Source organism: Rhamphochromis sp. 'chilingali', assembly GCF_963969265.1.
Source record: "Rhamphochromis sp. 'chilingali' genome assembly, chromosome: 12".
NCBI classification, from domain to species: Eukaryota; Metazoa; Chordata; class Actinopteri; order Cichliformes; family Cichlidae; genus Rhamphochromis; species Rhamphochromis sp. 'chilingali'.
In genome coordinates this window covers 34,012,384-34,029,438 of record NC_137939.1, presented here as the reverse complement: position 1 = coordinate 34,029,438, position 17,055 = coordinate 34,012,384, and the positions used below count along the sequence as shown (strand labels likewise).

General features: G+C 43.1%; 1 protein-coding gene across 3 annotated transcripts in view; it reads right to left on the bottom strand.

The window, feature by feature from the left end:
* Positions 1 to 3,749: 3,749 nt before the first annotated feature.
* Positions 3,750 to 17,055, bottom strand: part of fgd1 (FYVE, RhoGEF and PH domain containing 1) — a 42,033-nt gene continuing 28,727 nt past the window's right edge. For 2 of the 3 annotated variants that reach the window (XM_080899943.1, XM_080899942.1), the window contains exons 9-18: positions 16,419 to 16,477; positions 14,701 to 14,847; positions 14,517 to 14,609; positions 14,079 to 14,158; positions 13,893 to 13,923; positions 12,066 to 12,167; positions 11,826 to 11,954; positions 11,266 to 11,424; positions 10,958 to 11,104; positions 3,750 to 10,184 (exon numbers count right to left, since the gene is read on the bottom strand). In XM_080899943.1, coding sequence (XP_080756069.1) covers positions 9,909 to 10,184; positions 10,958 to 11,104; positions 11,266 to 11,424; positions 11,826 to 11,954; positions 12,066 to 12,167; positions 13,893 to 13,923; positions 14,079 to 14,158; positions 14,517 to 14,609; positions 14,701 to 14,847; positions 16,419 to 16,477 — 1,223 coding nt within the window. In that variant the 3' untranslated portion in view covers positions 3,750 to 9,908. The remainder of the gene's footprint in view (positions 10,185 to 10,957; positions 11,105 to 11,265; positions 11,425 to 11,825; positions 11,955 to 12,065; positions 12,168 to 13,892; positions 13,924 to 14,078; positions 14,159 to 14,516; positions 14,610 to 14,700; positions 14,848 to 16,418; positions 16,478 to 17,055) is intronic. The other variant, XR_013973745.1, reaches the window with a different exon arrangement.

The window sequence follows — 17,055 nt, the reverse complement described above, 5'->3', positions numbered from 1 at the left end:
ATGATAAAATAATGTTTTTTTTTGTTTTTTTAAATTGAAAAACGTTTTCATGTATTTTCTACTCGTTGTATTTCTATGTTTGGATGGGGCAGGTCTGAGCGGCTGGACTGATCTCCCGCTGACCAATAAGCTGCTCCGCTGCTAACCGCCAGCCAATAGAACTGCTTCTGTGCTTGCTGCCTTACCAATCAGCGGCTGCCGCTGAAGCTCGGCGCTTACAGAACAGAGGAGCAGCCGCCATTTTGTTTGTTTTTATCTCAACTGTTACGGGAAGCGGTAGTGGGGAGGGAGCAGGGGGGGTAGGGAGGAAATCCCCCGGGTGACGTTAGCCTAGCACGTCTTATCAGCCGAGCTCAGAGTGGCAGGACAGTGTCCAATCAGAAGGCCGGAACGACGCGAAGCGGTCAGGCGGGGAAAGTTAAGAGAAAATGATGACTAAATCTTACATCAGCGTAGGATGACGTAAGAAAAACATTTACAGTCTCTTTAAAAAGAGACTACAGCTCACCTTAAACATGAAAGTAAATTAGACCCGAAAATTAATAAATTGAGAGAAGTCCAGGTATGCTCTCTGCTGCTGGAGGTCACCTTGTTTCTAGACATGCAATCACAACAACTGACACTGAGTCATCGCTGTCCTGCTACATCTAATCAGAAGTATTGATTGGAGATTTGTTTTGTAGCTTGAAGTCAGTCTGTAATTGATTTATAGAAGCACATTTGTCTTATTAAAATAATTTTTTTTTAAATGCACAATTTTGAAGTTTTGTCTGGAATTTTTCATCAAGTAGGATTTTCTATCCTGATTTTATGACTTTTTCAAGATTTCATTTTTAACCTTGGAGTTGCTTTTTGTCATTATATGATTTATTTATTTTTATGTGGTCATCCTACAAACAATGTAGCATGCAGAAGCTGCATGTTGCATATAATGATGCGATGAGAATCCTTTGCAGGATACCTAGAAGTGGTAGTGCCAGCCAGATGTTTGTAGCTGTGGGTGTTTGGACTTTTAAAGCACTTTTAAGGAAGCTAATGTTCAATTTTAGAGAACGACTGGATGGTTCGAGTAACAGTATAATTTTAGCACTGAGTGGTTCCCGTTACTCATCCAGTCTCAGAAAGCACTGGTTAAAGTGCTTGTGTATTTATTGATTTATTTTAAGTAATTGTGTTTTATGTATATTATGGTTTTATATTTTTACAAATGCTTTAGATACTTAGAAAGAAAGAATCCTGTTTGATAGAGTTAGTGTGTTCATCTCTTCTCTGGATAATCAGTTTGGCTTTAAACCAAAGCACGGCACTGACATGTGCATATATGCACTCAAGGAAATAGTCAGGTTGTATAGGGCTAAAAATTCATCTGTCCTCATGTGTTTCATTGATGCCTCTAAGGATTTTGATCGAGTGAACCACAGAAAACTTTTTGATAAATTGAAGACACGGGGAGTTCCTCAATACATCGTGAGGATTCTCTCTTACTGGTACGCTCATCAGAACATGCAGGTTAAATGGGGAAGCAGTATTTCTGCCCCCTTTGGTGTCAGCAATGGTGTCAGACAGGGTGGGATTTTGTCTCCAATTTTATTTAATTTATATGTCGATGATTTGTCCATACAGCTGAGAGCCTGTAACACTGGGTGTATATTAGGTGAAGCACTGATAAATCATCTTATGTATGCAGATGACCTGGTTGTTTTTAGTCCAAGCAGTGCTGGGTTACAGGATCTTCTTAATGTCTGTACTGAATATGGTGTGCAATATGACATTGAGTACAATGCTGCTAAAAGTGCTGTTTTGATATGTAGAACCAAGCAGGATAAACAGCTAAATTTCCCTTTGTTTAAACTGGCACAAAAAACTCTTGAAGTTCATAAAAAGGTGAAATACCTCGGTCACTTTATTACTGAGCAAATGAATGATGATGATGACATATACAGACAACGATGTAAGCTCTATGTGCAGGCAAATACTATTGCACGCAAATTCAGCTTTTGTTCACTTCCAGTTAAAGTGGCTTTGTTTAAAGCGTATTGCACACCGCTATATACTGCCCCCTTGTGGTCATCCTACAAACAATGTAGCATGCAGAAGCTGCATGTTGCATATAATGATGCGATGAGAATCCTTTGCAGGATACCTAGAAGTGGTAGTGCCAGTCAGATGTTTGTAGCTGTGGGTGTCTGGACTTTTAAAGCACTTTTAAGAAAGTTAATGTTCAGTTTTAGAGAACGACTGGATGGTTCGAGTAACAGTATAATTTTAGCACTTACAGATCCGACAGTGAGTGGTTCCCGTTACTCATCCAGTCTCAGAAAGCACTGGTTAAAGTGTTTGTGTATTTATTGATTTATTTTAAGTAATTGTGTTTTATGTATATTATGGTTTTATATTTTTACAAATGCTTTATATACTTATTTATATACATATATATATTTAATGGTATACCTTGTGTTGTGTGCGTGGGGGGGGGGGAGGGGGGGGAGTTGTGTGTGTGTGTTTCTTGTCTTGTTTTTATGGACATGTAGTCTGCCAATAAAGATTGAATTGAATTGAATTGAACTTATTTATATACATATATATATTTAATGGTTTGTACCTTGTGTTGGGGGGGGGGGGGGGGGGAGTGTTGTGTGTGTGTGTGTTTTTTTTGTCTTGTTTTTATGGACATGAAGTCTGCCAATAAAGATTGAATTGAAATTGAATTGAATTTATTTAAAATGTCTGATTTCCACAGTGACATGATTGCGTCATGCAGTGGCTATAGATTTGTCAGCAGATGTCCATCGTGTGTCGAGAAAAATATCTTCATCCCTTTGTAAGCTATTATGCAGGATAGGTTGGATCCATGCTTTCACGTTGTTTGGACCAAATTCTGACCCTACCACAGAAGAAATCGAGACTCATCAGAGCAATTTTTCTATTATCCAGTTTCGGTGGGCCTCTTTTAACGGCAGCCTCAGTTTCCTGCTGTTATCTGACTGGAGTGGTGCGGTCTTCTGCTGCTGTAGTCCTTCTGCTTCAAGGTTCACTATCAGAGATGCACTTCTGCAAAACTCGGTTGTAACGAGCTGTTATTTGTGTTCCTATCTAATCAAAACAGTCTGGTTATTCTCCTCTGACCTGAACATTTTTACCCAAGAACTGACACTATTTTCTATTTTTTTAGACCGTTATCGGTGAAGCGATGGTTGTGTGGGAAAATCCCACCCAGAAATGCTCAGACCAACAACAATGCCACATTTAACATCACTTCACTCCCCTTGTTTCTTCATTCTGAGGATCATTTTGAACTCCAGCAGGTAATCTTGACCATGTCTAAATGAATTGATTTGCTGTCACGTGATTGGCTGATTAAATATTTTACTAACAAGGAGCTGAGCAGGTGAACCTAATGATGCAGTCGGTTAGTGTATAATTTCTACAGCTAATGTGACGGGTCTGGCTTAATTAAGCACTTTTATGAGCTGACCTTTCACTAATATAACAATTAATATGTATATAATTCATCTTAATAAACTTTGTAACATTTACAACTCAATTTTTATTCCTTTTATTCACTTGTTGTATTCAATGTTTTCTGTTTTCAACTCCCTACGCTGTATTGCTCTTTGTCATCACTAGATGGCGCTGTTGTTTTTGCTGTTGCTTCAGCTGTAAATATTTGCCCAACATTTCAATAAAGTTTTCTGAATATGTCAGCAGTAGTAGTGACAACATATGAAAATCCAGACAGACATTTCACATCAGTTTTTATACTTTTATTTTATTTATAACACTTGTCATTTTATCTTCTTACAGAGGGGGCATGATGGGAAACAGACATCGACAGCATGGAAGGCAGTGGCCGGCCACTAACCAATAACCTGCAATCAATCAATACTCAATCAATAATAACAATATACTTCTAAGTACAACATGAAGGAGAAGAATACACAACGGTGCTGCTGTTACACCAGAGGTGTGGGAACGTCAGCCATTAACAGTCCACAGCACAAACGCCCCTGTGATCACATCAGAACTGCCCCAAAGAAAACAAAAAAATTAAAATAATAATAATAAAAAGAGCAATAAAAGCAGTAATAACACCTTTGGAATAAAATAACAAATAAATATAAAGCTGCAGACTGAAAGGCTAAATACTGACACCCATCTGAATTGGCACAAAGAAGAGTTCAGAAGCTGTAAGGCAAAAATCAGAACTAGAGGAGTTTTTACACAGAAGCCAGTTTCTCTTCTTTGGACAGAATAACTGATCCTAGACCAGCACCAGCATTTCACTGCTCTGAAACTACAAACCGCATCAGGGGCTGAGGCGGATACAAATATTTCTTTAAACTGCTTCAAAAACTAAAATAGTTCAAACCAAGCATGCTTGGTTTGAACTATTTTAGTACCCAAAAAAGTACCCATTGTTTTTAAACTGCAGTTCCTCACCTGGCCACTTGAGGCGGCCTACAACAGTGAGTCTCCCATGTTAAAATGTCTGAGTGTACAGCAGAAACAAACATGTTTACGCCCTGGTCCACAACATGGGTTTGGTCTCTGTGGCTAATTTAAACCTTTATAAAAACTGTAGTGGGGTGAACTTAGTTATACTTAAGTTGTCAGTATTAGAGGCGTCCCTACTTTGATTGGCAGAAGAATCTCTACAAAGACGTTACAGCCAACAAATTCAAATCCAATGAGTGAACCAAATTGACAGTTTTCATGTAATAAAATTATCTTATACATATTATGACTTGTTTTTTAAGTGAAATTGTACTACTTTAATTTGCTATTTAGCATTAATTATCCAGTATCTATGGATTCCACACAAACCAATGGCTAACTTCATGGTGGCTATGTCCATCTTTATATACTGTCGTCAGAACCAGTGAGGAACAGTTTAATCCAGTCTGCAATGATCTCTGGCAACAGAAAAGATTCAGTAAAACTCAAACAAAAAGAAGCAACTTAAGCATTGACCACGCAACACATTTTTCACCACATCAAAACAGTTGATGATGATGGGAGCTATATAAGGCTGAGTTACTGGCCATTTCCTTCCATTATCACTGCTTTGCATGCCAAAAACACGCTAAAAAACACACTGTAGCAACCAGAGCCACGTGCAGACTGAGCACCAGATAGCGAGGCGGTGAGGTAGAAGCTAAAGAAAAGCTTCCACATTTTGAGAGGAAAGTTTGTGTAATGCAGAATCACGAAACGCTTCCCAGAGATTCTGCTCTGGTTAGCATGTAGCTTAGCACAAACTGTGGAAGCAAAGGGGAACTGTTAGCTTAGCTTTTCCAACCTATTCATTTGCATTTTACATTAAGAGAAAGCAGCTGCGTGTCATTAGCTCGATAACTAACACAAGTTTCATGATTTTGACTGATTTTTGATGAGTAGCTTGGCCTTTAAACTGTGACGGTCCAGCAGAAAGTGAAAGGAGGAGCAGGAACAAGCACATCTTTGGTATTTTAGCTTTATCAGCGACCACCAATAACTGATTAACAGTCTGTTAACGAGGCAAAGCAGCTGCATGCAGCCTGTTGCAATTACTCTTCAACTTCTTTTAACTTTCTTCACTTGTATTTCTTCCTGTCCAATTTTACAACTTCCACCATCTTGAGCAGAATTTTGATCAATTCTGACAGAAAACTTTAGAAAGCTGTCCTGGAAAAGCGTCGTCTTTTAAACTCCGCTCAAAGATAACCACCACATCGACATACTGCACTCCTCTCTACCAGCCATCTTATAAGTTTATCCACTGCCAAACCAAAAAGAAAGTCACTATCTAGAGTTCAATAAGCAAATGGGCAAGAGCCATCCTCTGTATAATTAGTCCAGTGATTAATATGAGTAGCTTCTTATTTTTTAAAAACTGTGTCAGAAGACGTATCCTGGGTCATGGAAAACACGTTACTTTCTTACTAGAAGGTCAAATTATTGCTTCAAGCAAAGGAGATACTGAAAATCATAGAACTGGGTTAAGAATTATCCAGAAAGTGTTGAAGCATCATCTTTAAAAAAGATACGTGGTCTGAAAAATGTGTTGAACGATTGGGATCGGCTGTCACTTTCAACGTTTGGTGAACGTGTAAAAAAAATCAATTTCCACACGCAGTGATTGGGACAAAACATCTGTGTCCCCTTAAGGAAAACAATTATTGGTGAAGCTAATTGAAAAGAATGGCTTTGATTTGTTAGGGAGTATAAAGATCAGACTCTGGAGCACTGGACAAAGGTCATGACGACTATGATCTGGGGTTTCTTCAGTTGGTCAGGTCATGGTTCAGCAATGTTACGTGACCTAGAACAGGTCAGCTGACCACGTCAATGATTGGATTTGCCAGGATGCATCGGGCTCAAATCAGATTGGCCACCACAGAGTCCAGACCATAACCGAATCTTTAAGACAGGGATTCGAATCTTCAATCATCAAAGACCTTGCTGTCAATAAATGACCACAACTCTGGATGGAAATAAGTGTTGTGACAATGCACAGGTTTGTCGACACAAACCACAAATTTAAAGGCGGTCCAGAAAACCATAAGAGTGTGTGACGTTTCTTTTTGGCCGGGCAGTATTTTCTTTTCCTTTCTACGCTAACAGGTTCCCCCTGCTTCCAGTGTTCGATCTCACAGCTACAGACGTCACTGAAACGTCAGGTTGTTCCTTTAACCTTCACCCCATCAGTCCTCGAACCGTCTGCGTGGCTCTGGCTGTGCGGAGGAACAGCAAGCGTTAACCTTTTAACCTTTACACAGTCACATGACCTGACAGGGTCACGGGAGAATAAATTATATATTTACAAAATCTTTACTTTGTTTTCTTCTTGCATCAACTTGCATCAAGCAAACATCAACACAATCCAGACTCATAAACACAGAAATATCCAACAACAAGTCGTTTCAGTTCATCGTAGTGTAACAATAATATTCATAATATCTGCTTTTTTTTTTCCACTATCAAAACACTTTGTCCAAAATGTGTTTATAGAGACAGAGAGAGAAATACTGAACCACTGCAAGTCAAAATAAGAAAAACAACAAAAGCCTTTCGTTTTTCTTTTGATTTCTGTTCAGATCGGCTCCATCTAATCGCTGGATTCATTTCAGGAAACAAAATACCGAATGGGTCAGACCCAGAGAGACGTGAAGGTCCGCAGTCCGGTCCAGGACCTGTTAGAGACTCTGTCCTTAAAAACATCCAAACTTTATACATCCAAAAAACATCATCGTAAGAGTCCTTTCATTGGACGATTATTTCCATTATTATTTTTTATATCGTATAAATCTTCTGGTCAATAAAAGTCAGAAAACGTCAGTTTCTCAGAGTCCAAGTCTTCAAATGTCTGAATCAACAATCTAAAAATCCAAAATAGTCATTTTACTGCCATTAAAAAACACAAAAATCAGACACTGGGAGCAGCTAGAAATTCAAAATAAATCCTTTCAGCTCCACATAAACATTTTCTTCTTCCAAATTATATGTTTGACATTTTGCATTCACAAAAGCAAAGTATTTTGGAGGTTGTAGTTTAACAGGACCACATGACTTACATACCTAATAATTATAAAAACTGAATCATATTTACACGAGAACCTCCTCGAAAGGCTTTTCTTTCCTGAATGCAAAGTGTTACATTAAAATGTTGCCGTTTGTACCGCAGTCAGATTAAATAATGAAACATTAACAGAACTGTCTATTAAATTTAGGACATTATGTCAAAATCAGAACATGTGAAGTCAAAATGTTTATTTTTAGTCATTTTAACTGAGACTGTATCTGCATCAGAAAGAGTTTCTTGGTCAAAATCAGGAGATACAAAGTCCTTTCATACCAACCTCTGAAGATCAAGAGCAGAAAATCCTAATTTCAAAAGAAAATCTGAAAATCAATCATCAACATTTAACTCATTATTATTAATAATATTATTATTGTGCAGAAGACTGAACAGTTAATAACACCTCTTCAGTTGTTAAGCATAAATAAATACAAGAAACTTCCAGTTTGTCTGATTCAGCTTTTTTTTTTTTTTTTTTGTCGGACTGAAGAAACTGTTTGAACTCTGAGAAACAAACATCATCCTCTCAGGAAATAAATACATGAAAAAATATCTCAGACTGAGAAGTTTAAATAAAACTTCAAACGTTGAGCTACTTTCTGCAGGTCTGTGAGGAACAGGATCAGGGATTTTTTTTAACTGCAGTTCCGGACTTTACCAGCAGAGGGCAGGAAAGCTTCAGCTAAAACCTCAACAGCAGAGGCTGCTGCGGAGGAACTGCTGCTTTCCTCCAATTGGTTGAAAAGTTGAAAGCCAGAATTTCTTCACTGGGGTAAATTGGCGGTAAAAATCCAAAAGTCATTTAAGTGCATTGAAGAAGGAAACATCGGTCCAATTCTTCCTTTGTGTTTTTCAAATCTGCTGTTCCCACCATCGACCTTTTTTAGCACAGCTCAGCTTCTTTTTTAACGCAGGGAGGAAACCTGCTGCTTATTCACATCCTCACCTTACATTTGGGATTCACACGTCTGACCTTTGGAGCCTGTTGTTCTCAATCAGGACCTGAGTCACACTTCCACAACCAATCAGCTTTCATCTGACTATAAGTGGGAGTTTAAGGATGCTCGGATTACTCGCTCCTGACATTTTCTCTGTTTTGTCAGATATTTGTGTTTATACAAAATAATAACTGTGTTTTGAATCTTCATATGGATTTTTTTTACTTGCAGTTTGTGGGTTCTTCCTCTGCTTTATGCTGGAGCACATTCTGCATGTTCTGTGGATGCTCAGGAGCTCATAGAGGATTAATCCAGCCGGGAGACGACATCAGGAGAAGACTAACGTGGTTCTGAAACGTTGTTTTTGCTGTTTGACTCAGACACATCACACTTATTTAAAAGTCGTTTCCATTTCCTGTGACGCCTGCTGAGGAGCTCAGTTCTTCTACCAGCTTTTCCACCAGATCTAAACGAGGATTTTATCCCACGCAGGGTTAAATTTCTCAACATGAGTCCCTGGAAGTAACACCTCTGATTACTTGTAGAGGAAATGTGACTTTATTTGCTCCCAGTCACCAAACCTGTTACAAACCAGCGAGAGACTCTCACCAGAAATCCGGTTACATGAACTTAAAGTGTGGGCGGCGGAGGACTTGCAGTGGGGTTGGTTCGATGTGCTTTATTGTTGATCAAGTCCAGGAAACGTCCAATCAGAGAGCTTCGGGGTTTGCAGCAGCTGAAAGTAATAACGCTTGTCCTTATCAATTCATGTGCGGATCGTTTTTATACTGAATTTTTATTTATTCTGTGAAGTATCAAAAAGTGGCCACAAACAAGAGGTGGCGTCTTCTGGTTTATCTGCGCGACAGCAGGGAGAAAAATGTTGAATTGTTACTATAATGACTTAAAAACCAGCGAATGAGCGGTGCACGTGCTCCTTACGGCTCTCATCGTTTCACTTTCGGGTCTTTGTGGACGAAATATTTCAAATAGGACGCGACGGTGATGTCATAACTCCGGATGAAGCTGAGGCTCGTGGGAGTGCTGAAATCAAGAAAATGGTGACGCAGGACACTCGAATGAGTGTGACGTGATTGTTCAAAGGAGAGACAACTGTCAGAAGAGGCTCCGCCCACTACGCCGATTCAACACTGGTTAGAAAAAGGTGAAGTGAGACAGAGAGAAAGAGTGAGAGACGCCAACTCGTGTGGACAGCCGGGAGGAATCATGCAGACGAACCACGCAACTTTAAATACACAGAGAGAGCAGAGTGTGTGTGTGTGTGTGTGTGTGTGTGTGTGTGTGTGTGAGATATTTTAGCTACAACAGTTTGTTTTCTTTTCTGGTTTCCAACTGATCCTCATTTAAAGGCCCCCATCTTCATCATCGCCATCATTCCTTGTCCTACAGAATCACGTGTTTTCTTCCTCTGCCACAGCTGCAAACTCCTCCCCCTCCTCCTCAAGACTCTCCACAATTGGTCGGTGGAACTGAAGCTCCTCCCCCCTCCCAGCCCTGGACAGGATGTCCATCCATCGCCGCTGCAGCTCTTCCCCGTCGGCGCTGAAGTAGAGGGTCAGGTGGCTCTGGGAGATCTTGAAGGCGTGGCGTCGCTCCAGGCGGTCACATGACTCGGGCAGAGAGACCTCGAAGCCAATCAGAGGCACGCTGCGCTGCGCCTTCACATCCTGTGGGAAAAAGAATAAATTGAGTTCATTGAGGGTGTAATTCGATTTCATCCCAACGTCAAAGACCAGACCAGTCAGAACAGAAACTGGAAGCCTCCATCACCATCATAATTTTCTGTCTGCCGTGTTCTGATTGGTTGATAATGTAAACAAAGAGTTATTCCCTGACCAGAGTCACACAAAGTGGAGGAAGTTTTAGTGTGATTTTGCTTTTCAAAGCTTCCTCTGTGACCTCACAGAAGTATGGAAGCTTTTTTTGCCACTGCAAATAAATCATCCATAAATCAAAATTATGGGATATTATCTCCAAACTTCATCTTAGTAAATCCGACTTCTGAGAAATAACTTGAAATTCTGACTTACAGATGGCAAAAAAGGTTTTCCTCAGTGGCAGGAACAGGCTTCCATACAGAAGGCACCATAGGACGAGGTGCTGATGTTCCAGCAGGACAGTGTTTGCTAATATTGTGGCTGTAATCAATAAAGAAGCCTGTAGGGGGCACTAGCAAGGTTGCAGATTGTCAATGCCACCAGAGAGCTTCTAATACAATCCAGAACTCCCAGCATTTCCTGTTTTGTACAGAGCGCTCACAAGAAAAGGACAGAGGTGAAAGGAGGTGCAGCTAAAAAATTTAACTGTATCTCCATTCCCATCCAGGGATGCAGCGACCTCTACTGGATCCCTGTATGAACTGCAGCCGGTTCCTGTTCAATTGGATTAACAGGAAAGCGCCTTCTTATATATTTGACATGAATGTAAATTTATAGCGTACCTGTGGAGCTCCATAGATGTAGAGCACCAGCGGCTCGTTCTCGGGGATGACGAACCAGGCTTTCTGCCAGCCCCGCCCTCCTCCTTTCTCCATGTGATGCAGAAAACTACAAATCACACTGTTCTCTGCTGCCAACGAGGCCTGTTTCTATAGCAACGAGAGATGGATGAGAAGAGAATCAGCTGTCTGCGACACTCGACCTGTCGAGCATCTTTGAAAAGAGAAATCCTGAAATGTGCAAGCGGCTCCATCCGTGGAGATCTGACAGAGGCAAACGCCGGGTGATGTCAGAGCGTGGTCACACTCACCTCCAGGATGGAGCGCCTTCTGTGGCTGCTGCTGGTCAGCCCGGCGGGAGACGGCGACACACCCACGAGCGTGGCGTAGCAGTCGATGCAAACGCGGTTGGCTCGGTTGTTGTCGTACGACAGGCGAGCGCGGAACTCCGAGCATTTCCCACAAACCACCTGGAGTCGACATAGACCATCACACAATTGGTAACTATGACAACGCTGTGTAAAGTCTGAAAATGTTGTTGTGCCACAGACGTCTGGCAGACACGTGCTGCAGATACTACAAATATCCAGGTGCTGGGCTACGACAGATGTTCACATCAGCTCATGTATGACATATACTGATATGCTGGGTACAATAAATGTGAGCAGCAGGTGGAGGTGTTGTGGATGCTGCACATGTCACAGACACTACAGATGTGGGCTGGTGTTGGGAACAGTCTGAATGTGGAGAGCGTTGTAACACATCACACTGGCGTTGCAGACGCTGCAAACATCAGCTGGTGTCGTCCAGTGCTGTGGATTTTAAATTGTCTGTAGGTGTTGCAGACAGATGTTATGGATGAAGAACGTACGTGTCCACAGGCTTTGCAGTGGTGGCGCCTCTTGGTAATGGAGTTGAATGGCTCCTGACACTTCATGCACAGAGTCACTTCCTTCTCTCTGATGGGAGTCGGAGCTCGTTTCCCCAGCTCAGCACAGCTCTGAGAGGCAGAGACGGGAGAATATGAGTCACAACTGAATGATTTCTGGGATTTCAAGAACTCCACTCTTCATGTCAGGGGGTCAATTTTGTCGCTGAGTGTTTGTGTTACCGGAGAGTGAGGCGGCGTGGAGTCATCATCTCGGAGTGAACAGTTCAAGTGTCGGAAACTCTCCATCGTCTGCTCGTGCCTCTGGATGGTCGCCTGGATGGCCTGAATGTAAACAAAGTAAAGGGTGGATTTCATTAAAAAAAGAAGAAGAAAATCCTTCATTACTATCAGTCAAGTTGAAATTTGTCCTAAAGCAGCGGGCCACATACAGCTGGCTTTGGGCCAGAATGGTGAAAATCCTCTTCCTGTCACTTTATCTTCACATTTAATCCCTGTAATATCTCAATATAACAAATTTAAGTGTGATTTCAGCCTCAGTCTCAGTATTTTTGCATAATACATAAATGCTGCTGTAATTATATATAATGAAAGAAATCTGTAGGCACAACTTTTGGGGGTTAAATTGTAAAAACATAAATGTATAAAATTACAGAAAAGTTCAGGCAGTTTGTTACCGAGACTATCCTGTAATAATATTGTATATATTATATATAGTTTATCTGATACTTTAGTACTTTGGTGCATTAAGAGCAGCTGTGGGAGACATCTTTGTGAGTTGGACAAGCTGTAAAATCCATCCATCTTCATCCGCTTTATCCGGGGCCGGGTCGCAGGGGCAGCAGCCTAAGCAAAGAGGCCCAGACCTCCCTCTCCCCAGCCACCTCCTCCAGCTTATCCGGGGGAATACCAAGGCGTTCCCAGGCCAGCCGAGAGATATAATCTCTCCAGCGTGTCCTGGGTCTGCCCCGGGGCCTCCTCCCGGTGGGACATGCCTGGAACACCTCACCCAGGAGGCGCCCAGGGGGCATCCTTGTCAGATGCCCGAACCACCTCAGCTGGCTCCTTTCGATGTGGAGCAGCAGCTGCTCTACTCTGAGCCCCTCCCGGATGGCCGAACTTCTCACCCTATCTCTAAGGGAGAGGCCAGCCACCCTTCGGAGGAAGCTCATTTCTGCCGCTTGTATCCGCGATCTCGTTCTTTCGGTCACTACCCACAGCTCGTGGCCATAGGTGAGGGTAGGGACGTAGATCGACCGGTAAATTGAGAGCTTCGCTTTTACACTCAGCTCCCTCTTCACCACGACGGACCGGTGCAGCGTCCGCATTACTGCAGCTGCAGCCCCAATCCGTCTGTCGATCTCCGGCTCCCTTCTCCCATCACTCGCGAACAAGACCCCGAGATACTTGAACTCCTCCACTTGGGGCAGGAACTCATCCCCGACCCGGAGTGGACACTCCACCCTTTTCCGGCTGAGAACCATGGCCTCAGATTTGGAGGTGCTGATCCTCATTCCCGCTGCTTCACACTCTGCTGCGAACCGTTCCAGTGCGAGCTGGAGGCCCTCACCCGATGAAGCCAACAGAACCACATCATCTGCAAAAATCAGAGATGAGATTCTGAGGCCACCAAAGCGAAAGCCCTCCGCCACTTGGCTGCGCCTAGAAATCCTGTCCATAAAAATTATGAACAGAACCGGAGACAAAGGGCAGCCCTGGCAGAGCCCATCACCCACCGGGAACGAGTCCGACTTATTGCCGGCAATGCGAACCAAGCTCTTGCAACGGTTGTATAGGGATCGAATGGCCCGTAGCTGTAAAATCCATTAAAAAATTAAGTCCTCTTTTGTATTGTCCAAAGATGTCTGTTGGGCCGGATTGGAGTCTTTTGCCAGGCCGATTCTGGCCCCCAGACCTTATGTTTGACCCTGTGCCTGCTTCACAGTACTCGCCACTGCTGACTGAAAGCACACCACGAGCCCATCAGGTCCGCAGTTTCTAACGTGCTAGTATCGGATCATCTACGCCCGCTGCATCAGCACCACTTACCTGGATCCAGTCTTTCTTCTCCTCCTCCGTCCTGCAAAGCCAACAGAAAATCAGTCAAATCTTCGAGGAGCAAAACTCGACCTGAGAAACAAACTTCAGTGTGTTTTTATCCTGGGAGACAGATTCTGATTACAGTGAGTCCTCCTGCAGGACTGAGTGTGCTTCTGTCTCTGTAGGTGTTTGTACCTGGCCTGCAGCTCCAGGGATCTCTGTTTCCCCGACACCAGGAACGTCCTGGCGACAGCGACGCTGCTCGTCTCCTTCAGCTGAGGACACAGGCGGGAAATTCTCTGTTAGCTTGTTAAAAATATTCAGGCTAAATCTGAGCACGCTCATCATCATCCTCTCTGATCTCGCTTTATCATTGTTAGTTCTATTCGACGGTTAAAGCTGAGGTGGATGCACGTTTTAATACCGCGTGTCTGTGTCTCTGGAAGACAACACAAAACCCCACCAGGCCAACTTTATGAAGCTCGGACACTGAACGAGTGCTCGTCTAGTTGTTATTAGTCTGTAGATCACATTAATATTCTTGACTTTACTGAGCGCTTAAGGTGTTTGAAGGCTGAATGCAAAAACACTGAGTCTAACAGTGTCTTCAGTGAGAAAAGCCGGAGAGCTCACCTCCATGCCGTCCACGTCGATTCGGGCTCGGACGCTGTACTTCTGACCAATCAGACGCAGCTTCGGGACGCAATACAGTAACCTGTCATTGAACTGCAGAGAGAGGCAGGTGTCGCTTATTACTGTTACTATGACCCTATGAACTCTGTAAAGCACTGAGAAGGAGACACAGACAGGGAAGTACCAGTATCAGGTATCTGTCCTGCGTGGTCCCGTTCTTATTGGACAGCTTGAGGATGTGTCCCTCTTTAATGAGCTCGTTAGTTGGGTTAACAATGTCTTCTTCTCCTCCCAACAACTCGTACACCTTCAACAGCTTCCTCATTCGCTCCTGGCAGAGACATAAAAGAATCACTTAGCGGTTCATGTTCCTGCCGATGCTACATGAGGGTTTTAGGGCATTTTAAGTTCACTGGAAACCTACATTTTAGATATAAGATACAAAAGGCAAACTGTGAGATTACTAGGACAGCTGTGGAGCCTGAAGGCAAAGTTCTAGCGTTTCCAGCGAGTCGTCAGCCGGGAGACGACCTGACATCCTGAAATGAGTTTCTCTACAGGAAGTCTGGATCCCCTCTGAGGTGACTCTACAGATCAGGGTTCGAATGGAGCGCTTTCAGTTTAGGTTTTAACCCTAAAACCCTAAAACACCATGTGACACACGAGCTTTGAGACATCTACATCATCGGTGTGATTTTCTTTAAACCCAAACTCCTTTTATGTTTTTGTTTCAGATGAACAAACTGTGAGCACCAAACTGCAAAACAAGAGCCAGATGTAGCAAAAATGTTACATCTTATTTCATGGTTCAGGCTTTACAGGGTTAAAGTGCAGAGAGGGCACATACTACACATATGTACTGGTCTGGAGTAATCTGCTATCACTGCCTGATGGAAAACACTGTAAAAATATTTGATGTTTGGCTGAAAGGAAACAGCTGGAGTCTGGCAAATCACAGCAAAATGGTTGAAGGAACTGCCCTCTTCTTCTTCTTCTTCTTCTTTCAGCTGCTCCCTTTAGGGGTCACCACAACTCTATCCATCTTCTCTGTGGTCTTCCTCATTTCCTCCTGCCTGGCAGCTCCATCTTCAGCAACACGTCCACCCTCCCTCCTCTGCACATGTCCAAACCATCTGAGCTTTGCCTCTGACTTTGTGTCCAAACCCTCCATCTGAGCTGTACATCTCACGTTTCTAAGTTGGAGGAAATGCAGTATATGAAAAATGTAAGCATGGTAACCGTGATCGGGTCTGGACCAATGTCCAGAAGTTAAGCTCTGTCTAACTGAACGCCATGAGCGGCTGTAGTGTATTCTTAGTATTAGCTTCCCTCTAAAGCTTGTTTAATGCCACTCACACGTCCTCGTCTGATTATGTCGCGTTTTCTCACTGCCTCCTGCACAAATCTCCAAAAAGCTGTCAGCTGAGTGAAACCGGCTCACATCAGCAGCAGCGGCTTTCCTTTAATCAGTCACAGCTGATTAGAGACGACGGCAAACATCCCGCTGAGAGGAGGTGGAGAGGCTCAGACCTCTGAGTCATTACAGCAAAAACCAGCCTGAACTCCATGAATCCACATTTCTGCTTCTCATGCTCTTGTTTACATTAACCATACTAATCACGCCATCGCTGAGAGACCTCTGCAAACCCACCTGGGTACCCGACGTTCTTCAGGCAGACTCGAACCTGAAGTATAAACCAACCTTTGAAGCAGCAGTCGTGTTTACCAGGAGCTTCGGGCAGTTAATGAGTGTAATCAGGAGAGTTTAATTAAAGATGAAGTAAAAGTTGAGCTTTAATCTATCCCGGGCAACATTTATCTGAGTGATGTGGTGTGAACAGCAGCAGACGGGGGTGATTATGGCTCACAGCTCCGGGTGTCGAATGTGTGAGAGTATCTTACCATCTTCCTGATGGCAGCGTTGGAGTGTTCGGCTGCTGTGGCGATCAGCTCCAGAGACTCTGCAGGAGAGAGAGGACAGTTACATGAGCCAGTAGCTCAGACACACAGAGACCCAGGAACCAATGAGGGCGAGGCTACCAAATACTCTGGCTTCTAGCTTCTCTGTGCAGCAGCGCTCCCTGAAGCCCAAAGTTTGCTCCGTAGAAGGAGCTGATGAACCCAAACTAAAGTCTGCAGTTACACTATATTGCCAAAAGTACTTGCTTGTCTGCTTTCACACACACGAAGTCGAGTAGTGTCCCATTATTATTCCATAGAGTTTAATATAATGTTGTCCCACCCAGAGCTTCAACTCTTCTGGGAATGCTTTATGAAGGTTAAGGGGTGCTTATCTGAATTTTTAATTGTTCTTCTAGACGAGCATTTGTGAGGTCAGACACTGATGCTGGACAAGAAGACCTGGTTCACAGTCTCTGCTCTAATTCCTCCCAGAGGTGTCTTGTTGGGTTGAGGTCAGGACGCTGTGCAGGCTCTCTCGCCCATGTCTTTATGCACCTTGCTTTGTGCACTGGTGCGCAGTCATGTTGGAACAGGAAGGGGCCATCACTCCAGAGACCATTTCTCCATGCTCTACAGT